This window comes from Scomber japonicus, chromosome 7 (genome assembly GCF_027409825.1).
Source record: "Scomber japonicus isolate fScoJap1 chromosome 7, fScoJap1.pri, whole genome shotgun sequence".
Classification (NCBI taxonomy): Eukaryota; Metazoa; Chordata; class Actinopteri; order Scombriformes; family Scombridae; genus Scomber; species Scomber japonicus.
In genome coordinates, this window is record NC_070584.1 from 6892940 (window position 1) to 6917184 (window position 24245).

Here is a 24245-nt window from a genome sequence, read left to right on the forward strand (position 1 = left end):
CTGATGAAAGGTGTTAAAATGAGAGAGGGACTTTTAATAACTATCATTTCATCACATTATGACATATAGAACTATAGCAACACATCTGAAAGAGATATTAAGAGATATGAGTGCCTAAATCAAAAGTTATAGTCTAAAAGGAGCCTGCTGAAGAATATGAAAAGTGTCTAGTGACATCACTACATGGACTTTACTGTTGAAATAATTCAAAGTGGGTTGGCTTTCAGTGTATTTTTACAGCCCCCCACCCCCTCCTTATTTTGGATTTATAACATTTACTTCCTGTCTTACCTCTAACACTATCACAGTCAAGCTTTAAATGCATTTTAGGGACATGTATAATAACAAAAGGATATAATCAATATCTTTTGACAGAAAATAAATTCCTCTAGCGCGTGCTCTTGTAAAGCCACATCTAGTGTTGCTGTTAGAATCAGTCTGTGTATATTTGGTGCTAATCCCCAAAAAAAGGTATAACTGTGTAAATAAACATTTAACCAGGGGGGGCGCTTAGGAGAAAAAGAAGTGGGTTAAGGTTCACGTCAATCACCGGTGGTAGTCTTTCATGTTCACATCTTTTACTCATGGTGTAGAGTGAGTCACACTGCGGGGGGGCCCTGGTCATGAGCTACTCAGCAAGGGACCGCCATTAAAAATGTGACTGATACATACTGAAATAAAGGGCCACTGTTCAGACAAGGAAATAAACCCATGCGTTTATTGCTAATTAGATTTTAATGTAAAGGTAAGTGAATAGAAATAATATTTCAACTGCTTCTACCACTTACATGCTAGCTGACATTTCAACTAGTGTATGAATATCTTTGAGATGTGTATAGAGGGGTTGGCTCAACTGCTTTCACTTAAATCAGGAGAGACTAGTGAATGAAGCAAAAAGAGTTGTTTATTATGCAAATTATATTCATGATTAGGTATTGTCAAAAGCCTTTGGCTCTATAGACAGATTTTGAAATGAGGGACTTCAATCGTGAGCAGCAGCAAGATATACCCCCCCATGGAGTCCAGACACTGGTGGTGATGGTGGCGCCTTCTACTGAGACTTACTGGGAAATTACAGTAAGAACATTATGAGTAAGCTGTGTGAGGGATCAGAATGACAGTTGTGAAATTAAAACTACAGATGAGAGCATGCAAAAAGATTCATATCTTACTCTTCAGCAGATATTTCAACTGATTTAATCTTACTCTTTAATTGATTTTATCTCACTCTTGAAATGAGTTCAACTGCTTTCTGCACATACTGTACAGTACATGTCAACTGATTTAATCTCTTATTCTATAACTTGGAGTTAACCTCAATTTCTCACTGACCTTACAGCTCCTTTCAGTGAAGTTTCACATCCTTTCATCTTTTTTTAAATTCAGCTGTTGCTCTTACTTAATTCTGTCAATACACCAATACTGAAACTTCAGCCTCTTTCAGCTCATCCAGCAAAAGTGGCCGAGTGGGCATAAGTTTAACGTAGGCCTCATGAACTTCCTGTGACACTGCCCACCCACAGCAAAAGACGGTAAATGTGTGGCTGGGAAGTTCATGATCTAAATAAGTCTGTCAGCTTTTCCACATAGTAGCTAAAAAAAGCTTTCACAGCTAAAACCACAGTCTTCATACACCATTACACCTGGTCTTTACACTTGTCACTCTGCACTGTTAGCTGCCAGTTTTGATGCCTGCCACTCTGAAGGTCCAATTTTGAAGCATTTCCTTCGGTCTGATAAAATGCATTTAGTCCGTTTTTGATTTTCTCTGACGTCTCAAGTAGTTAGTTTGTAAAGATGTCCCAAGCTGATCTGCAGGATTCAGATCTGAGCTATTTCTGATCCTTTGTTTGTTTACTTCAGGTATGCCCCACTGAGCTCTGTTACAACACAGGAGCATCTTCTAACACACAGAGTCAGCGGATGGTTACCACTGTGTTACAGTCTGGTCTAGTTTGGGTTGTTTTGAGCTGTTTCATATCTCTTCTGCTGTCAGACATCCTAGCTTTCAAAGCTGACAGAGCAGATCTGTAAACAGTGTGTTGAATCTCAGTGTGTTGGAAGGTACTTTTTCTGAGACTGTTACTTGACGAAATTTAAAGTTTTGAAGAACTGCAAATATAAATAAGATAAACATATTCTGTTGGGACAGACCAACATGGGGATGACAACCAGCTCATGCCCATGTTGGCACGTGGTTCAAAAACCTTGTATGTTGCTGATTTAGCCCAAGACTCCTATATGTTTCCAATGTTAACAAAATGAATCAGGATTCAAAGTTAAAGCTGGAGTGCGAGGCTTTTGTCTCCCCCTTCTGGCAGTGACAATAAAGGGGGGCTCTTGGCAGTGGTTGTCTAACACAGGCATGCAGCACGATATCATACGACAAGCACATGGAGCAGGCCTGTAAAAACGGATATGCTTTGACGCTCCACTGGCCCAACCGGATTTGTCCCAGTATGGTCGTAACCTACTTTTGCGGCTGTATAATGGTGGATTAATAGTTTTAAGCATCACACAACCCTTGTGAAATGACTCATTTCACTATCAGAATTTGAACCATTACGTCTGATAACATTTGGAAATGCTAGAAGAGCTGGCTGAATGGCCAGTGCTGGAATTTCGCACCCGTCACGAAATTTTAAAAGTCCATATTTCTTGAATTACGCAGAGATTCATCTGGCGGTGATAGGCTTAATTAGCATTGCGTAAACTTGTTTGGCAAGAGCTTGGATGTTACAAATGTTCATTTAGATGTAAATGTTCTCCACTGCAGGTTTAAGAAATGGATGGGTAGACCTCCCCAGCCTTTTACTGCAGTTGGGCTCTAGGGTCAGTTTGCCATGGTTGACTGATTGAGATTGATGTACAGTAAAATGAAGGTGTAGAATCATTTGTACAGCATCTCAGAAATCTGCCAGATCTTGTGGAAATTAAGCATATCACCTCAAAATGATGGCTGAACTCCAAGAACCTGCAGCTCATTTGATAATAGATCATTGTCAACATAATTTGCTGAGGTTTGGAGATATTAGTTGGTAATTTGTTATAGTCGTACCAAAATATTGTGGTATGGTACAAGTTACAAAAGTGCCTGGATGGACACAATGTCTGGACTTGAATGTTTGGATAGACTAAAGTTAGATCTACAATCTCTGCCATGCATCTCAAATACAGCTGCTACTTCAAGTCTCTCTTTGTTAATCATCTCATTAAAAGAGGCTTAATAAAATTTTAGAGATTGTAGTCACGGATGGTGTAGCAGACCGACCATCAGATTTAGCTTTTCTGCTGGGTTAAGGATGTATTTGCCGTACCGGTCTCAGGGGGGGACTCAGGCTGGACTTGTTTTTCACGCAGAGTGAACAACAGCTTCTCTCATTCCTCCGCTGTGGGCGTTTGGCCTGGACGGCAAAAAGGCACTGGTAGCAGCTGTACAGGACGTAGCCTCGACTCCGTCACTGGCCGAGGAAACGGAGAGATGGTTGGATAGGTGGGGAGACAGAAGCGGGGGAGAAAGGCAGACAGACAAGGTGACAAAAGACACAAAGCTGCAGCAAGGCCAACAGATGCAAGTGTGTTTTTTTTCTCACTATAATATTTCTGTCCATGGAGATTGGATGCTGATGGCAATAGCATATGTGAGGGGTTAGAAGTCATTTGGTTTCAACTTGATAGAAAATCACCATGACAGGTGACTGTCTATTGTCAATTGTTCTGAATCCTTTTGAAGATGCTGAGGATGTTTTTTCACATTGATGTGGCATAGATCATATTAGTGAAACCAAGTCCCTTGCGCTCATGGTTGAATCATTAGCAATAAATAATTTGCGTGACACTTTACATTTTAATCTAAAACAGAAAAACACTCTCAAAATAATGACACTTGAGGCTGTAGTGTTCAACACAATCTATCTAATGTTCATTATATAAGTTTTACTTTACCCTGCTGTTTTTGTTCACACTTATCCTTCAGTGGAACATGAATGTGCTTGGTAGATTTCACAGCAGTCAGATTTAAAGCAGACATATCATGGGTTTTGTGATTTTGTTATTTTTATACTCTTGTGATGTTGAATATCTTTATTAAACATGGCAAACGGTCTAAAACTTGAGGTGGACATATGTAAAAACACTCACTGCCAGTCAGAAACTTGGACCTCTACCGCCTCCTTGTGATGACATCAGGTTGTTCGCGCATGCCAACAAATGGCCGTCCGTTGCTAGCCTTCGTCGCTATGGGTTGTCCATGTGTTTTTCACATTGTCCACTCATATTTCAGGTCAGGTTCATACTTCAACATGTTTTGATGTATTTGAGAAGTTTCCACTTTGTGTAAAGTAGTGAAATGCTTATATTACTATGTGTTAATGTGGCCTCCAGTGCTGGAGCTGGCCAACCAGAACAGAATGGGCTCATTGGAAGGGATGGCCTTAAAGAGACAGGAGCTAAAACGGCCTGTTTTTGGACAGAGGCTGAACTGAGGGACTGTGTAAAGGGTCAGTATAAGATTAATAAGGAGTTTAAACTGTAATTCATGCAATGGAGCCCCATATAATTAATATAGACCAAGAAATGTGCATAAGTCCCCTGTAGGATTTAGATAGATTCTGTTCAAAGGAGGGATTAAAGGTTTTGGGGATTCCCAAAACTTTATAATTTATTATCTGGTAACCATGTGACTGCAGTGCAAATATCATGGACACCCAAACAGTTGTGGACATGGACCAAAGTGATAGGGATCATTTGGCCAGATGGTGGGGGCTAGATGGAAGGTTAGCAGGTAACCAAAATGGTCAGGAATGATTGTCTTTTCCAAATTTCATGAAACTCTGCTTTAGAGTATGATATCTAAACAAAAACTGACCAAACTTTTGGATAGACAGACTGATTGTTTCCTTTCTTAGTCTTGGCAAAAAACAACTACTATGAAAACTTTGAATGTCCTACTTTTCTATCTATGTGGTATCCTTTTTCTCCCACACGCCTTTCCTTTTTCTTTTTGTATTTTTTTAAAAGCAATTTAAGCAGATTCTTGCCCAACAAGTATTGTAATCTTTTGGCAGTCTCCCAGAAAGAACTCCATTTTTCTTTGTTTGTCTGGCTGTTGTTTGTTATTCTCCGTGTGCGAGGGGAAAAAGTGAGTCGGAGTTGCCCTCAGACGTGTTTGTGGGAGTGAGGCGTGATGACATGGTTATAGAGGGAATTGGGTTTTGGTCCTTTGGGAGGAAAAGGGAGGGGAGGGGAAGAAGGGGGGTGGTGGGGGTGAGTTGAAATGCTGATTTACCACAGCTTTTTGCTATTAAACTTTGTCCTTTTATCGCTTTTGTCAGACCTTGCCATGTTTTAATATATGTGTGCTCCCAACTAAGCATTTCGGTAATCTCTGTGAACTTGCGAGCAACAAGAGACACCGCAAAGTCCACTTTGAGACATCTGTCAAGGGCTCGGGATTCGTCTCAAGAGACAAATATGGTAACAATAAAGCTCCTGTACTTTTCTCACAACAGGGGGAGCAGAGGTATGCCATACCTGATCTCAGGCTTTATGCTGATCTAACATAGGCTTATTGGACAGTGAGGAAAGAGAAAACAATAGCTATGTGTTCTGAGTATGAAAAAAAACAACCCCCCTCCCCTCCTCCTCTCTAGCTGTACCCCACTGCTGAGCCACAGTGTTTTTGGAGTCAGTCAGGGGAGAATTTAACATTGTTATCTAACTGTCTTTCACTTAGACTTTAATTATTTCCAAATGTTCCATCTGATTGCTATTGGCAACCCTTGCATGTTTAGCGTGATGTGTTTGAAATGTGAGCGGGGCTTTGGCTGGCACAAGGCTTGAGGGGTAAAACACAAGCTCTGACCCGGAGAAAAAAGCCTTGGCCGCAAACATTCTGGTCGTATACACAGCTTTCTAATGGAAAAGAGCTGTGCGCTACTTCACTCAAAACCTCAACGCCCAGTTTTAGTGCCCTACCCCCTCCCTCCCCCCCGCACACACACCTCTGACTGCAAGTTACACCCCGAATGTGTTGAAGTAGGTCGTATGGATGTGAAAATGTAAAAGGAAGTTTACACTAAAGACAGAGCTCAGGCTGCGGTGAAGCTTGTTAACCACCTGAGAGGCTTGTGGCCGACGAAAAGGAAGTGCTGTATCATGCAAGAGCAAATGTGAATGTGTGCCTGTAAACATAGATGAATCTGTGTTTAAGTCAAGTAGCCCCAGACGTTCACAGATCACTGAGCTGTTAAAGCCGACCGTGCGGCAGACAAAACACAGATAGAGATGTGACACACTGGGCTTTGGGTGTCTTTACACCATGCTGGTTGCTGCTCTGCTTCAACGAACCACTCTGTCACTGTCGTTTGTAGTTGTGCCTGCTATGATGTCTCTGACTCTAAAGAGTAAAAAACATCCCCAACTACATGCAATGTGGTATTTCATGGCTGATGGAAAAAATCTGATAATTAGCAGTTTGTTATGACTGACACAGATATGATAACGAATAACATTACTCATATATGCAAAAATGAGAAGAAGCTAATAAAGGCTAACTTCTTAGTTTGGTTTATTTTCACACTGTCAATGTAATTATTGAATTGACATGCAGGCCTCATGCAAGAACAATTCACCCTAACTCAAACCCTATGAACAGATTCACTCTGTAATGGCCTATTTAAGAGGTTTAAGGTTTAATTTGTGGCATAGAAATTTCTCCCTCAAAAACTGAATGAGTAGTCCAACCCGTCCTACCTGTCATGAACACAGCATAAAACACTAATTTGACCTAAAATCATAGTGACATAATTAGGAGTTTAAATATGATACTGAAATGAACTAAAATAAAATAAATAACTAAGACAAACTTAATGTAAAATTAAGGGAAGTAAATCAGATTTGATTAATTTCATTGACATATTTTGGCACAGATACGGCTACATTTCAGTAATGTTGGAAAGAGCTGCCAATATCATCAGTATTGCCAGTATCTTCCAATATCATCTGTGTTGCACCTGACAAAGTAAAAGGGCTTTGCATGTGTTTTCTTTATAGGGTATGAAGAAGAATAGTAAGGTATCTATTAGCCGGAATAACAGAAATAAGTGGATATGACATAAGGCTTTTCTACTGAGAATTAATGGGAAAACCCCATCTCTGACATGTGACCTTTTCAAGTACTCCTTGCAGCAGTGATTTGCTCATATGTTCAATTTTGTGATACCTATTGAATGAGCCTGCTCCAGATGTTTTGATTGGTCTGTGAGTTGACCTATCGAGAATGACTTGTAGAGAGTTGGACGTTATGAACCGGATTATTACTGTAGACAATGCTGACAGGTTTTTCACCTCAAGCTGTCCAGGAGCTCGTCACATCTCCAAGGCAACCGGTGAAGGCCACAGCTGATAGTTAGTTCCAGACTTTATAGGCAGAGTGCACTTTAAGTGTCAAGTGTGGTTCTCCTCCTGAGTGATTAGAAAAGGTCAAATTTGACCATTCAAGGAAAATAAAAATGACTGAAAGTTCCTTAAGGGGAATATAATTTGAAAGCTGTGTGTTGATTGCATGTCTCGCATGACTCGCTACATTGTTCTAAGGAAAAACTTACATTATAGGAGACAGAGGACTGGGGTAGAAAGTCAAAACGAATATTTATAGGTACCAGCTGGGTTTTGTTTTCAGAAAGAGTTTTTACTTGTAAAAACACAGCTCATCAAATATGATGCAATTTTTGGCATTTTAAATGATTCATCACACCTCATCTGCTTTATGTCATTAGTTATACTCCTTACAGATCAGTGCATTGATAAGAAGGATTACACCATGTTAACACTACAAATTCCTCAGAGACAGTACAATGTAATATTTCCCATTTCTTCCACTTTTTGTAAACTGTCCAGAAGAAGAAGTCTACGTTTCTATTTCTACTCTAACACTGACTGCATTCATGCTCTACATCATTTTGGCCAAACGATATTATTGTGCACAAATGCTCATACATCAATAACATAAATGTCAGCATCATGTGAGACGTGATGTCCTGCAGATCCAGCAGCATTTGATACTTACAATATTCTTTTTATTTCTCTCCTCTGCAGGGCCATTATTTCGCAGCCCATGCGAGCTGCTGCCGGTGGGGATGGGACACCCTGTGCAGGCCATGTCCAAGAGCTTCACCGCCCTGTCAGGCTGTGCAAGCAGGGGCACTGCTAACCTCCCTCAGGAGGTCCACATCATCAACCTGAGAGGACATGCTCCAGAGGGACCAGACAACACCCAGGCACAAGTGAGTCAGGTTTAGTAAAAGAAACCAAACCTTTCAAGCACCATAATTAACTCCTAAACAAAACCAGTCGAGATTAGAGCTTGGACCAAAACCATACACCCATTCATAGGATAGGATGCGTATTGGTTTGTCATTACATTAACCATCCTGCTGGGTTATAAAACATTCCAGTACTAGATGATCTTCCTTCCACATCGTCTCATCTTCAGGCAATTTAAGCGTTGAAGCTCAATAGAGACTGCAGTATTCAATGTGTCGACTGCCCTCATATGCTCTGTTAAAATCAGTGACTCTGATAGAGTCCGCCAGTCCTTTTCCCTTCTGCTGAGAGGAAGCATCTTGAGCTTGGCACAGTCAAGTTCTTCTGCTGGTCTTGGTGAAATAGGCAGTGCCTGAGGCTTTGGGACATAGGGTCTACTTTCAGGGCTAATTGATGAACTTCTGTTGCTGGTGAACGAACAGCTAACACATTAGCTCTTGTCAGACACAAATGACATTTATGTTTTCAAGATTAAACAACAACACTGTCACATTTTATTTTTAAAAAATGTTATAAATGGGTTTGATTGTTCAACAGCACACCAAAGTTGAAAGCTGATATGAATGATTTCCACAGATCTACCTCAGTATTCAGTAATCACAGTGATTCAATGTGGCCCCACAATGAACTGTGAAATACGCCTGTTCCATGATCAAACCTGATGATCAGATAGGCTAACCTCAGGCTACCTACATCTACATCTAACTTTCTAGTGAGCTATAAAAAAGGAAGACAGAGATTAGTCATTTAAGCGGTCGGTATTTTCCAACCACTAGGTTGTTTTGACGAAATCTCTTTAACAGAGTCATTCAAGCTGTCAGCACTTTTTCAACAGTGTTTCAAAGGTCGACGTGAGTTTTAACAACCACTCCCTGTCCTCAGGTGTTGTACTGCTCACTGCATGGAAGGACTCCTCCAAGTTATAGCAATAGTTTTAAGATGAATCACAAACCCACCGCCTTTTGGTAATGCTGTGTCTGGATTTTAAACTGCCCCAAGTTGCCAACCTCCTACCCCCTCGGTCACAGCAGTATGAGAAGCAGCATGTTTAGACTTGCCATAGCAATTTTGCTGCCTTAACGTTCCCAAGGCCAAAAACACACATATACTGAAAGTGTGTAAGTGTGCTGCATCAGCATGTAAATAAAGAAATGACTCTGTGGTTTCGGTGGCTCAGGGTTGGTTTTGCACATAAATTATAGAGTTCTGTGATCACAACAATGAGAGGGATTTGTCTTTTGTCTTCATCTGTCATGTTTATTGTACTAAATGAGTTGCAGCTGTACAGGACGGCTCAACTTTTCCCTACATGATACAAAAATGTAAAATGGCAAAGTTTGCTTTTCATGAGTAGCCCTAAAGATAAACATTCTAGTCCATGTGATACATTACATCATTATTATTGATTTAATGAAGTCTTCCTTTATTGCAGTGGTTTTACATGTACACTGCTTGCACGGTGGGTGACCATATGTGATTATAGTGAATGGAATGATTTGTTTCACGGATGAGGAAAAAGCAAGTTAACACAGGCTTACACATATAACTTTCAAATCAAGAAGACAATAGAAACTGTCAAAGTAAAGAATTGCTCGAAAGTACTGAAGTTCAACAAATATTGCTTGAAACAGAAATCACCATTTGGACACCCACAGATTAAAATTGCTATTATATAATACATTTTTGCACATTCTGCCTATCATATACCTGCAGTGTAAAGTGACCACAAGCTGCTCTCATTTATATGGACATGAGTTGCCCTAGCAGGCTAACAGTAGGCTCATTGCTACTTAGCTTCAAAGGCTGATGTCTACATCAATCAAATCTATTCGGTGAAGCTATCTATGTTAAGTTTGTATCATTTCCACATAAATTGAACTGTTTTTCATCACTTGAAAGTAGGACTCTTAATGCAAGGCCTTCAGGTGGTGAACCCATCTCAACTTAATTCAGAACACATGTTCATCTGACAGCACTATACTCATTGCAGACTACTGGACTATCTTGCCAACGGAGAAGATTTTATGTGTTTCATCCAGCTACAGATCTACTTGTGTCAGGGTGGATTATGATTAGATGCAGATGGATATTTACACCAAACAAACTGACTTTGGTTTTGTCTGAAAATAACACCTGTCAAGCACCGAATGCAGTTAGATTTTCCATATCGTGAATATTTATTGGAAATGTTTGAAGCAATATGACACTCAAAAGAAAAAGGACATATTTATGCGAACTTTTAAACATTTTTCTTTTAAACAATTCTCTTTCCTAATAGATATATATCATCGTTTTCTTTGTAAATGACCACTCTAAGCATTACTGTTAAAATCTTCAGTATGAAGTGTCTGTGAAATCCATCTCTCCAAATCAACCCACCTAGCTTTTGCTAACCTACCACCTTCCATCCTTCCATGGCCAAAGTGGACTTATATGTGTGGGAGGCAGAAATCCAGTTGTCCGTTCCCCTGCCTACAGCCTTGGCTACAGAAGGTCAATCTGGCTTTTGCTTGAGATTAGGGTGGCCCTGTAGAAGCTCGTCCTGTGACTGGAGGTGGCTGCTCGCGATTAGATAAGATCCTCTAAAGGACACTTGGACACTCTGCCCACTCATGCTCAGCTCCTTGATGGCATTTCCACCTTGGTCATGGGTGCACGTTGACCTTAAGGGACGTGAGTTTAGCCTTCTGGAAAACTGCGTTGGTGGGCGCACAGTGCGTCAGACTGTGGTTTCATTGATACAATCTGTTCCCTGATCTTTGGTGGAAGGAGGTGTTGATAATACATGTGTTATATTCATACACAACCCAGTGGAAAATGAGATTACAGCTGGAAACAACACACAACTCAAACATTTAATTCTGAAATCCCCATTTTATTATTATTTATTATAGATCGTTTTGTTTTATTAGTAGAATTTGGGGGTATTTTAGTAATATATTTTATTTTGAAGGCACAGTAGAATCAACTAAGGACTCAATCCTTGTCAGATTTTTGATAACATATGGCTAAAATCATAGCTTTTCTTGTTGCCCATAGATGATCTTATTAGGAATCCACATCAAAAGCGAGACATCAGTCGCCTCAACTAGTGTTTGGCTATCACTGTGTACTGTTTCCATGATTTTATGAAATGGAAGAGTATCTGTATTGCGAGAGGGGGCAAGCATCCCATTCCAAGTCCCTGGGTTTAGATCATCTGAGCCTCAAGATGCTTTAGGGAAACTGGGCTCAGGACCGTAAACAATCAAATCCTCAGTGGAGGTAATAAATTCAAACTTCAATGTTAAATTCAAATTAGCGTCTGAGCCCCTTTGAAGGGCACGCTCTTAATTTTTTTTGTGGTTTAGTCCATTTCGGTCGGCAGATTTAGAAGCGTGCAATTGATTTCACTCTGAGTAATGGGTCTTTTCCCCTGTTTGCTTTGGCACATGTATCCTTTGCTTGTTTTCTAAGTCAGCAGAGAGGTGCCTGGTCAGTCTGTGATTATGTAGATTTTTCTCTGAGCTCTCCTCTTCACCTCTCCTGTTAGAGGGGGAGGAAGTGGTGTCTGGGCCACAGAACAGACTGTATTTGGATGTTTTGAGCGACGGCCTGCAGTACAAGAGGTGCCTGTGGCTGAGCTTTGGTTGCGTTGGACTGGCCGTCTGGGTCGAGGGGGCTGCTTGGAGAGAACGCGATGTGCCTCGGCGACTCTTTAATAAGTGACTGCAAAGCAAAGCCTTGACCAGGTAGGGTAATAAATCTGCTACTGCTCATTGTGAGCACAAGCTAATACAGACAAGGGGGATCACAGGCTCAATTACAAGCTCTTTTATACACACACCGCCACACACACTCACACACATCCTGCAGCTGCAATGTGTGAGGCCTGCTTCACATCGCTTTCACATACACGTGTGAAAGTCGCAGCTTTCAGTTTGTCCATATTTTCCGTAAAGACATGAGAGCGATGAATTGTTTCCTGCCTGCACCAGTGAACCCATTTTGTACGGGTATTAAGCAAAGAGTATGAACTGTTATCCACAGAAAGAAATGCACAGCTGGACCTGACTCAGAATACACATTCTGGCACTCGGCCAATCTCCACACCAAAGCTGACTTATTAAGTGCAACAGAACACCTCAGTAGTGCCTGTGCACAGCGTTTTGTAGGGGCATATACTCACATTTACAGTGGCCTGAAGTTACCATAGAATAACAGACCTGAGGGAGAAAATATGCTAATCACTCCTTCAAGAAGCCTAAAGCTAGAAATAGCCATGTGTTCTAAAAGCCATGTGTTCAAATCTGCTGACGTTAATATATAGCAGTCCTTAGTTGATTGAACGTCGGGTATAATGATTGTTTTCTATCATAGATCTTAGTGCATCCCTTATAAAAGTGTGACCTTTAGAATCACTTGTGTTTAATTTAGGTGCTTCTTATTTTACATGAAGAGTAACAACAGCTGTTAGACTCTCGTGTCAACATAAAGTTAAAGGTTTCATAATATACTGTACGTGACACTACCCAAAATCACACATTCATTTCAGAGGGTATGGTTCACCCAGCAAAGATCTGTACCTACAACTATAAGATTTTAGTCTGGAAAACATCCAGAACCTATTGACCCATTATTATTATTAGATGGTCTCCAATTTTTGAATATTATTTTTTGGTTATTTTTGCCTTCATTAGACAGTCAGTGGCTGAGAGGCCAACAGGAAACAAGGGGAGAAAGAAAAATGGGTATGACTTGCAACAAAGGTCAATTGCCGGACTTGAACCAGGGAAGTTGTGGGTTTGTGGAATGCGTTGTAACCACTCAGCTGGGAAGGCGCTCCAATGGTCTCCAATTCTTTTTGGAGCCAGAATTTGTTTGGTAGTTTAGGAAAAAAACTTGATGATGTTATTCCTGCTTCTTATTTTATACTAAAGGTTATATTAAGCACAGAGGAGTGGTAGACCAGCGAGTGCTGCACTGGTGCAGTTAGTACAAGGTCTTCTGAAATGGTACCTGTCCCAACACAATGCATTTAGAAACCTATGATTTCAATCTTTTATTTCATTTTCATCATGCTGTGGTTTATTACTCAGCATGTCCTGTAGACAGTGGGCTGTTTGTTTCATAGACTACTTACTCTTTTCTCTATAAAATGACCAATACTTACTGGCTCGCCTGGTCAATATACTTTTTTTCTTTTTCTTCTTTCTTCTTACTTTTTAAAGTGTTATTCACATTTGGCAGAAATAAAGAATGATGACTTCTTCAGCTTCAGTAGTCCTGATCAAAGTAACAGAAGCCCTTCTCCTCTGTAATACCCATGTGGGCTTCTCAAAGAGAAAAGAGAGACAGGCCAGACTGGAAAGGCAGTACGCTGGAATAGGATTGGTAGGATGACTGTTTAGCGCTGGCAAATCATTGTAAGGTCTGCAAGTGCCAGATTGGGGGTGTTGTGTGTTTCAGAGAGTAATGATTTCCCTTAAATTACACCTAAATAATTTCCACATTTTCACAAAATGAACATACATCTTCTAAAAATGTTCTGATCTTGCGTAACAGAGAACAAACGAGAGTTCCAGTCAGAGGGAGCTTGACTTGCTGCTCATATTTCGTCCAAGATTGAAGGCCTCATGGGAGCGAGATATATTTTAGTGAGCTGACTATTGACCTGAAGGTGTTGGTGTATTGCCACCTTAGCTCTACCAAAATAATGACCTCATCCCGAAGCGGTTATTTCTGTTACTCCAGCTCTGCTTCCACAACGTAGGTATCAAGTTTGAACATTTTTCCACATGCTCCCTCCGTCACGTACAGAAGTGACCTTTTGCACCCCTACTAACGAACTGCCACCTCATTTGTGTCCACGTAGAGCTTTACATTGTGGTAAACTCCCAACGGTGGTGTTTTCCCCCCCAATAAGCAACTAAAAAAAAAAAAAAACAGAGGCGTACAGTCAGGCGATAAATAAAATACACAAAACGGGGGGCAGTGATATATCGAAGCGGGCCGTCTTTCTCTAATCAGTTTACCAAAGGCAAACATCAAACACTGCCGCTGGCTCTGAATCAGGGTGAGGCAGAGCAGATGATTGTTTTATCAGCTGGAATTCGTTGATATCTTTGACTGTGTGAGTGACTAGCTGGAGGAGCTCACCAAGCACAAACAGCTGGCGAGAGCACAGTGTCAGATATGAGTCAAGCTCACACTATAGATGTGCTGCTCACACAATGCCAGCAGTGTTTCTATTGAATCTTCCTGTTGGCCTTTTGTGTCTCTTTATACTAAGGCTTTTACTCTCTATGACCCTGATGGGAATTCATTTTATTATAAAGGTAAGGACTGAAGTCAAATTGAAATTTGAGTCCATTTTTCTTCTCATTCTTTTTTTCTTCTTCTGGTTTTCAATGAAGATGAACTAGCTTTTTTATACTTTGTTTATTGATACAGCGTCTGCTCTTCAACCCCCCCCTTTGTGGGCGTTTCCCTTGACAGCAGCTGACGACAATCGAGGGCGTTGCTAAGAGACGCGCTGACAACTATCACGGTGCGCTGCTGACAAGAGAATGTCTCTTTTTAACCCACAAATGTTGATACAGGAGGTGTTTTTCCCACTTTTCTCAATAAGCCCACATAGTGTTGGTGGAAGCTAACATGTTACTGCTGTTTTCTGGGTGGAAACTACATTACTTGCTGACAGTAACATTGATTCACATGAGATGTTGCTTGCTGTTTATGTTATTTAAACACAGCAGCTCCCACACACTCATGTGATCTCATCCCACATTGAACAAAGCCCCCTCCATTTTATTACATGGTGACACACACACACACACACACACACACACACATACACAAACTAGCTGGTGTCAGCTGTCTCTCTTTCATGGGTGTAGTTGTGATAGTGAATGACCAGACTGTCAAAACTCACAGCAGCGTGTACTGTCCTGCCATTACTCACCATGACACAGAGCAACATATAGAGTTACATTGGAAGTGCTGAAATCACAGAGGGGACTGAGCAACTGCTAACTTAATCCCTAGTTGGTATTTATATGGTATTAATATTACATAACAGTAAAATGACTAACTATTTTTAGTGCTAACGCACACAGATATTGAACTAATTGAAATACACTTCTAGGGCTGTCAGAATTGGCCAAACATGATGGTCAAAAAACCCAAAAATGTTGGATCCATAGAAAGAGAGACATACAGACCTTGTTTATTTTTAGAATAAAAGTTGTACATTTAATGGCAAATAGAAAATATGTTCAAAGGCCATTTTACTAATCCACCATCCTGTGTGGCATAAGAACAGTTTGTTTTTCTGAGTGCTATGGTTCCCTGAATACATTTTGTTTTCTATTTCTCTATTTCAAGTCTTTTATAGCTGTGATGTTGTAACCTCTCTACTGCTTCTAAAAAACAAACTTTTTTTCTCCATCTACCAACCTCCCAAGATTTTATAACCAATGAACAGAGTAACAGCTCCCACATGTCTTTTGTGTATACATTTTGGTTTCTCTTGAAATTTTGTTGTGTGAAACCAAACCAAAGGGAAAATCCACAACTTGTCCCACTGATTCGGACATAAACAAAGGTGTAAAAACACTCTTCAAGTGGTCGGAGTGCAAATCACTCTGTCAGCGGGCGAGCTGGGTCGTAAACTTTCTTCCATCATTATCACACGGTTGTAGTCTACTTATTTGCTCATTTCAGCTTTCATTAAGATTTGATTGCATTTTAAATCAATGAAAGCAGTGTTTTGTGACTCCTGTCCATCATGCAGTACATACTGTACAGTGCATATTAGTTTTCACAATCCAATATTTGTTTTTGTTTTTTTCCAATTTGATTATATAATCCAATTTAGAACACAGCTATATACAGCTCTGTCTGTCTGGACTGGCATGAAACTCTCCACACTAAATCATCAGTACAAGAGATGAACGTCCGTGTTAGAAAATATTTGATTCATTGATAATAAGTCGACAGTACAAGACTATGTACATAAAAATTTCACAGTAAAAGTTAACTACGACTCCCAAGGTGCTTTTCAGTAATAAATCGAGCTTAAAATTCAGTCACCTGTGCAGCTAATGTTAGGCGGAAGCTAAAGATTCCAGCATTGAAAAGGACAATTTTACAATCTGCAGCGTAAATCAGTTTTGGAGTGAATTTAGCAACTACGTCAGCAGGTCTGCGCCCTGTCTGACTTTAATCTTTTCACAGTGTAATCTGGGCCCATCCTCCTGACCCTTTACTTTACCCCCCCCCCCCCCCCCCAACCTCGATGGTGTGTTGTTTTCTTCTGCATGTCCTGCCATTCTGCCATATCACTCAAAGATCCTTATCCACAGGCCCCGTCTCCCTTTGACGTCTCTTCAGGCTGTTGTTTTTTTTTTTTTTTTGCTGTTTTTGCTGTTGACTTGAACGCAGACTGATTAGCATCGCAGTTGAAGGTTGGAGGTGGAGGGGGGGTGGGGGGGGTTAAGGCTCCAGGTATCCCCATGGTGCTCAAATATGTGGGTGGCACTGATAAGAGCGGTCAACAGGTTTTCGTTCTGCGTCACTGAGCTCCTTCGCCCCAGCTCTCTCTCTCTCTCTCTCTCTCTCTCTCTCTCTCTCTCTCTCTCTCTCTCTCTCTCTCTCTTTCTTCTACTTATTCTCTCTCTCTCCCTCTGTACACCCTCAGTGATCCAGAAAGAACCAAGATCCAGACAGACAAGACACACACACACACACATACATCAGATAACGTGGTATGATTGGTTCCAGGCAGTGTTCCTTTTTGTTCTCAGCTCTCAGCCAGCCATCTTTATTTTCAACTTAAAGACAATATTAGAAAGGTATTAAAGGGTCGAGCTTAGTGCATTGAGTTATTTTTTTGTTATAATCTTAGATATCAGACCTTTTTGAATCTCATTTAAAACATACAAGTCAGTGGTTGTTGTTATTCAGACACTGTGCGGTAAGTTTATGTTTCATGTCATGGAAAACATTGTGCTGTCCGACTTTCTCGAGCTGATTATTATTTCCTGGGAGGGAGAGTGTGTTCCTAGATTAGCCTTACTTTTTGGCTAATTAAAGGATGTTTTGGGTTTTCTCTGAATCACCAGGGATCATCAGGCACTTAATTAGCTCTGTCAATAAAGGAAACTCCCTTTTCCTGCAAGGACACTAAGCTGCACTGATACAGAGCCCTTACTGCTGCTTGACTATGAAAGTATCACATTACAATGTGGATACACAGTGTTTATCGAGCGCACTTGAAACCATGTGTGGCTGGCCTCAAAGGTCATGAAATTAAAGCCACATGGTCAAGACAGGACAAACAAATCAACCACTACAATGGTAGCGTCACAGGTAGGACCGGGTACCAGCACCAATCCATGGACCCTTGAAGTGATACTGATACCAACTGAGTACTTCATTCGATACCCATCATATTTCACCATGGTTTCACCACCAGAGACGGGTTGTAGCTGCTGTTGCAGTGGACCAATCACATGTCACATTAAATCGAAGAACACTTGCGTTGATTGGCTGTGAGCAAGTCCATACAAATATTTTCATCATATTTTCTATCTCGGGGTGCAAAAAAGATTGATTGCAGGGATCGTTTGACTGGAGACGTTACAATGGTACTTGTAGCGATTTATTTTGGTCGATATCTTAAAGGTATCAAGTACCCAACCCTAGTCTCAGCCATCAATAGCTTCTAAATCTCACCATGTGGCGTCTTAACGATAAAGGTTCGATTCGTCGTTTGCATTTTCATCCCAGTTGGCGATGTGTTTAGAGCTTTAAGTCGATGCTGTATTGTTTTCTTTCTTCTTTTATTTTTTACATTCCCATTGTTTACCCATGCTACCACCACTAATGGTATGCTGTGCGACTGGCCTCGCTTATCCCCGCTACAGCTGTCGTCCCTTGTGTGGAGTTTAATTTCAGTAACACGATAGGTCTAGACAAGCCTCAGTCCTCTGCTGGCTGCTGGCAAACGCGACCCTTAACTGTAACGGAGTCCCCCCCCCCCACCCAGACCCCCAAAAAATCCCTGTGCCAGCTTCCTGATAATCAATCAGGCGTGGCCTCCCATCACCCCCACGGCAAACCCTTCGCCCTCTGAAGGTAAACCCCACCAGGGACGACTCAGCAGCCACCTGATCCTTGTAAACACTATTAGAGGTACTTTTGATGGCCTGGTGTTTCTGCACCTCTTCTCTCCACACCCTGGCTGGGTGACAAGGCCCGCTGCTATCCGCACCAGTCCCATTAAACTTCATGACGGCATCTCCGTGGGTAGAGACGAGCACCAGCTGCCACGGGGAGTCTCGATCATTGTACAACCCAGCTCTGGTCAAAGTGAATTAGATACAGATTAAGATGGTATTATCAGTGTTTGTTCACTAAACCTTGAATAACAGCAGATAATCACCACAGTTTTTCCTTTTTTTTCTTTTCTCTCACTCGCAGCGCGCCTCTTGGCACTTTGTCTCCTCTGCGTTCTGTTTACGCCTGTGTTTTCAGGTGACTCACGTCTTCTGGAAGTGTTTCTGTCTGGGTTTAAAATTCCTCCTCTTTTTTACAACTTTCTCCTTCGCTCATACTCTTTTTCTGCCTTCCCTCCTTCCATCTCTCTAAAAGCCAGGACCTTTAAAAGCCAAGCCAGGTATGATTATATCTTGGTTGTTGTTATTCCCAGGGGTGTGATGCATTGGATTTTTCCAGAGTCTGGGCTGAGGGGAGAAGCAAATATGCAAAAAAAAAAAGAAAAAAGAAAAGAGGACAGGCAGCAAGTCTCTGGATCAGCATCCAGTTTGCCTCATAGATAAGCGTTCAGTAATTTCTTCCATTTTCTTGTCTCAGAGGGACTTTTTAATGATTTTTGCAGCACTTTCATGAACTACATCACTAAACACTCTGGTTTGTGTTCCTCTCCTCCAGGGCTTACATCTGTGGAGGGGCTAATAATTAGCCTTTGATGCTTCTTGTTCTCTCCCAATGTGCTGCCAGTGTTTCTTTTTCAATGTATGGTGTTATGTAGCATCACAGCATCACTGAATGTGTCTGTCAGAAGGCAGAACTCACTGTTTTCTGTGTAGACATTGCTGCAGAGGTAGCTGGAAATGTAGCGTGCAGCTGGCTTGGTTAAGTGTGGACGAGGGGGAGATTTGGAGACATTTCTGGCCACTGACAGTTAATAAATTTAGGAGAACATCTCGCTACATCTTTTTCTGACCAATATTAAAATGATTGCGAGTCAAATTTTCATTATTGCCTCCAGGCCTGTATTAAACATGCTAGATTTGTTCAAGTTAAAAGTTCATGACAGACCTTGACCTCAGTTTAGTAGTTGTTCTGCTGTTTTTGATCATATCACAGGATCTTCATCAGCTGTTGGAAGCTGTCATGGAGTTGCAGATGTTCAAATCTGCATTTTTTTTGTATTGGCTTCAAGTTTGTTTCAAATATAATCATGTTGCACATAATCTTGTTTCTACATAAAAGAAATCAGATTAAAAAAAGATGTGATTACTTGTTGTTGACTTCCTCACAGGATATTTTTTAAAACTTTTATATATGCCTTTTTTCAACAATATTGTGTGTCTCCAGTGGCTTATAACACATAAAAACAATATGCATAAAGCAACATACAATGAGACACATAAAAGACACCATGGATACAAAAAAAGAGAATGTAATAATGGCAGTAATAAATATAGGTTTCATTCTGTACCAGCTGTCTAGTTTACACTAATGAGCTCATTTAGATGATCACCTCACTTCACATTCAACTTCTAATGAGCCAGCCAGGTGATCACATAGGTAGCTCAACTAGAGAAAGACACTTTCAAACACAGTAATGATACAGAATGGTGCCTCCTTAGCATTGTCTGCCAATTGTAAAAGGCACAGACACCAGCATGGAGACATGAAAAGACAACATCAACCACATTCAAACTCTCCTAATATTAAACTGTCAACTCTTCTTTGCAGTCTCACACATTGTGATTATACATTATGTTTCATTATCAGCTTAAACGGAGGCATAAGGGATGTATTTTATTGTGAAAAGCAAAAGTCAATACTTTTTCACCAGCCGTGACTGATTAAGTTAGAGTACAGGGGTGCTTGTGTATCATAGAATGTGAATCCTTGTGGGTTCAATGAATGATTTCCAGGCTTTTATGGCTGACGCACACAGCATGGGGGTTAATATGATTAGTCTGGGAACACAAAGTGGGGAAAAGTTGAAGTGTCAGAAAGGCCAGTGTGTCCTCTGGAGTGTCAGTTGTCATCAAAGCTCGAGAGATGAGAGAAAATGTGAAAAGATGAAATTTAAAAATTCTCAAGTAAGTTTTGGCCCATAGAAGTTGTGCTCGTCTGTCAAAATAAGGATGGGATGAGTTTGGGTTCAGTGAGAGCAAACTCAACACCAGCAACAAGAAAACAACAGTTCAGATTCCAAAAACATTGGAGATTGGTTTGTTTCTCACTAACAGACTGTGAAAATGTATTTTAATGAAAACCAAAGGCATAGTTTCACCTTGTAAAGATTGTAACAGAGACCTGCTACTTACTCTGTTTTTTTTTAACTCCCTTAACAAAGACTCCACTGTGTGAAAGTTCAGATCCCGCAGAGGCTACGTATCACAGCTAAAAGCAAGTGCCTTTTAGGGAAAGCACAGCATGCCGCCTTTGTGAGTTTATCAGCAAAGCGAAGTACATAAACAACCACAAAGCCTGATAAAGAAGAACAATCTGCAGCATTATAGCGCCGCAATTACACCGGGATAGCGGCTGTTTATCGCCTGATATTTCTTCGCTCACATTGAGTGAGCATGAGAAAAATCAAAGCTTTTTTTTTTTTTTTGACATTTGCACGCCGTAGCTGTGTGAAACGGGTTCATGTGATGTGCTGCGACTGATCACCATCATGAATTTTGCCTTTATCTCCTCCTCAGTACACTGATACTGTTTCACCAGCATGTTTGTTGCTTTATGTGACTCCAATCTCTCTCTTCTCTTTTTTTTCCCTCTCTTCCTCACCAGGTTGAGCTGCATCTGAAGCCCATCCAGTCTTTGTTGCGCCACCAGAAGCCCTTGGTCTTCGTGCTCAGCTCCCCCCAACCGCTGATCTGGAAGATCAAGACAGAGAACCTGGCCCCGGGCATCAAACGCACCTTTCATGTGAGTCCGGCATCACTAAAGCCATTTAAATCCTCGCTTCCTAAAACGGTGTATTCATTTCCTCACCGGCTAAACTGTATTTCCATTTCAGTAGCCCGTTTCTATGAGGACTATATTAAAAGTCATGTTAATTTGCAGAGGAGGATTTTCCACACTCTAACCTCTGCATACCATTTTAATCTATGTGCACATATTTAGCTACAGCTGTGTGCTACTGCCAAAAAACTGCATATGAACTTTCTCCATTTTTCTTCAGGACCACAATAAGTGTGGTTGTGGTTTTACATAATGATATTTTGAATATTTTGCCAAATTCAAACCAGTATCCCTCCCTTTCCATCAAGTGTTTGTATCTAAAAAAGACGAAATGTGCACCATCAGCTTTTTTCACACTCAGACTCCCTGATAAAGTGATTGTTTTTGCGTGTTGCACGCTCAAAAGCACAGACCCATATCCTCCACTGCCTCCCTCCCTTCTCTAAACAGCCCTGTTGATAGTTTGGCAGCTGCTCAAATCAGGCAGGGCGTATCCATATACCACGAAAACCCCCTAACAACGGGGGGAATGTGTGGCAGCAAAACACTAAACCTCTAAACCTCCACTGACGCATCCTCTCATCTACAGATTTGACATGTTTGAGTCATGTATGTCATCAATTGGTTTTGAATGAGTTTAAATCTTTTGGTGTTGAATCTGCAGCGTGAAGCCATCCAGATTTTGTAAACGTCAGCAAGACGCAGCCTGATTCAAACAAGAAAGTCTTTGTTACAGTACAGCTCTGCAGATTTGAGGAGAAGAGAAAGAGTTTTTTTTTTGGGTGGGGGGGGGGGGGGGGGGGTACAGTATCTCAGTTTAGTTGGAGTCAATGTCCCCTGGAGAGCCAGCCATATTTAGTAAAGGTACCAGGGGGCCTCGCTGGGAAACTTAATAAAAAATGTAAAAATGGACTGCTTCAGTGCTCTTGTTCAAAGCCCTGTGTATCACATGAGAAAATCATAGCAAAATAAGAGCCAGAAGTCTCAGCCATGGCTTGACGATACTATATTACAAAAAAGACTTTTTCCCCTTTCTCCCCCCACGTTATGCTCTGAAGGCTTTTCTGCATCTTTGGCTTCCCAGAAGTAATCATCTTCAACTGCATGTTAACACCACAGCATTCTGCAAGAATGCAGTATCAGGTACACAAATGATTTCCATATGTGGTCGGATGTTTTCTTGCTTACTTCTCGTGTGCAAAACACTCTGCCCCTGAAAGCAAATGGGACACGGAGGAGAATATACATCTGATTGCAAAAATCCCTGCGTTATGCACAAGCTCATCTGCGCGCACACACACACACACACATTTCAGATTGTTATCACTTTTAGGGACATTACATAGACTTACATTCATTTTCTGGAGACTTACACTAACTATAATCTAACCTTAACTTTAACCACCAACCCAAAACTCAGCCTTTTGTCTATTTGGGACACGACCTTCATTCCCAATTAACTGGTCCAAAGTCTGAAATTTGTCCCCAAAAGTAGCTTATGACAGAGCACATACACACATGTCAGACCCTGGTCATTTTTGAGGACATTACAGAGACTTGCATTCATTGTCTGGAGACTTACCCTAACCTTAACCACTGGCCCAAAACTCAGTCTTTTCCCAGTTGGGGAAACAATCTTTGTCTCCAATTAACTGGTCCTAAGTCTGAAATTTGTCCCCAAAAGTAGTCTGTGACAGACACGCCCAAACACACACACACACACACACACACACACACACACGTCTAACCATAGTGACTTTGGGGGACATTGTATAGATTTACATTAATTTTCTGGAGATTATCCTAACCCTAACCATAACCTAATCTTAACCTTAATCACTGAACACAAACTGAAATATGTTCCCAAAAGTAGCCTATGATAATACACACACATTTCAGACATTACATAGACTTATATTCATTTTCTGGAGACTTACCCTAACCCTAACCCTAACAGTTAGCACAACTTGGCTAACCCTAACCATAATCTAACTCTAACCTTAAACACTGACCCAAAAAATCAGCTTTTACCTGAATTAGGGACACAATGTTTATTCCCAATAGCCCGGTGCTAAGTCCCCAAAAGTAGCCTATGACAGAACACACACACACACATTATATAAAGAGCTTTGTGTTCCATTTAAATAGTCTCTGTGTCCCAGGCTTTTTGACATTTAGAACAGCCAAAGTATTAATGTGTCTTCTAGACTTTGTGTAACTTTTTGGAATCTTATCTGACACATGACTTTCATTAAGCAGACTTGTAAGTAAATCCTCACCCGTTGCATTGAGAGTGATGACTAACCACTACCAATGGTTGTGTAGTTAAAAGATACGTTATTTAATTTTTTCTTACTGCATAATTGATAACCAGTGTGTGAGGTGAAATGGAAAACTGTGCTTCAGTAGGATCATAGCAACACTAAGACACAAGGCCAGAGTGCCAAATGTTCCCTTTAATTATCATTTCCTGCAATAATGGCAATGTTCTCATGTCAAAAGAAACTGATGCTTTTCATGCATGATTGTTTTCTTTTTTAAGCTGCGTTAATGGGAAGCTGGGTGGGTTTATATTCTATTTTTTTCCCTCCTTTTTCTTTTTTTTGGTGAAAGCAGCAGGTCAGCATCACACTAAATGTCTCCCCTTGTCAGTAGTGGCAGACGGAAAACAGCTGACAACCATCATTAAAATCTACAGTAGA

At 40.9% G+C, this 24245-nt stretch overlaps 1 protein-coding gene across 1 annotated transcript in view; it reads left to right on the forward strand.

The window, feature by feature from the left end:
- The first annotated feature begins 972 nt into the window (after positions 1 to 972).
- The window catches only part of tgfbr3 (transforming growth factor, beta receptor III), a 52677-nt gene continuing 29404 nt past the window's right edge, over positions 973 to 24245 (forward strand). The window contains 3 exon segments of the mRNA XM_053322328.1: positions 973 to 1077; positions 8046 to 8285; positions 21370 to 21507. Of these exon segments, the coding sequence (XP_053178303.1) occupies positions 973 to 1077; positions 8046 to 8285; positions 21370 to 21507 (483 nt within the window).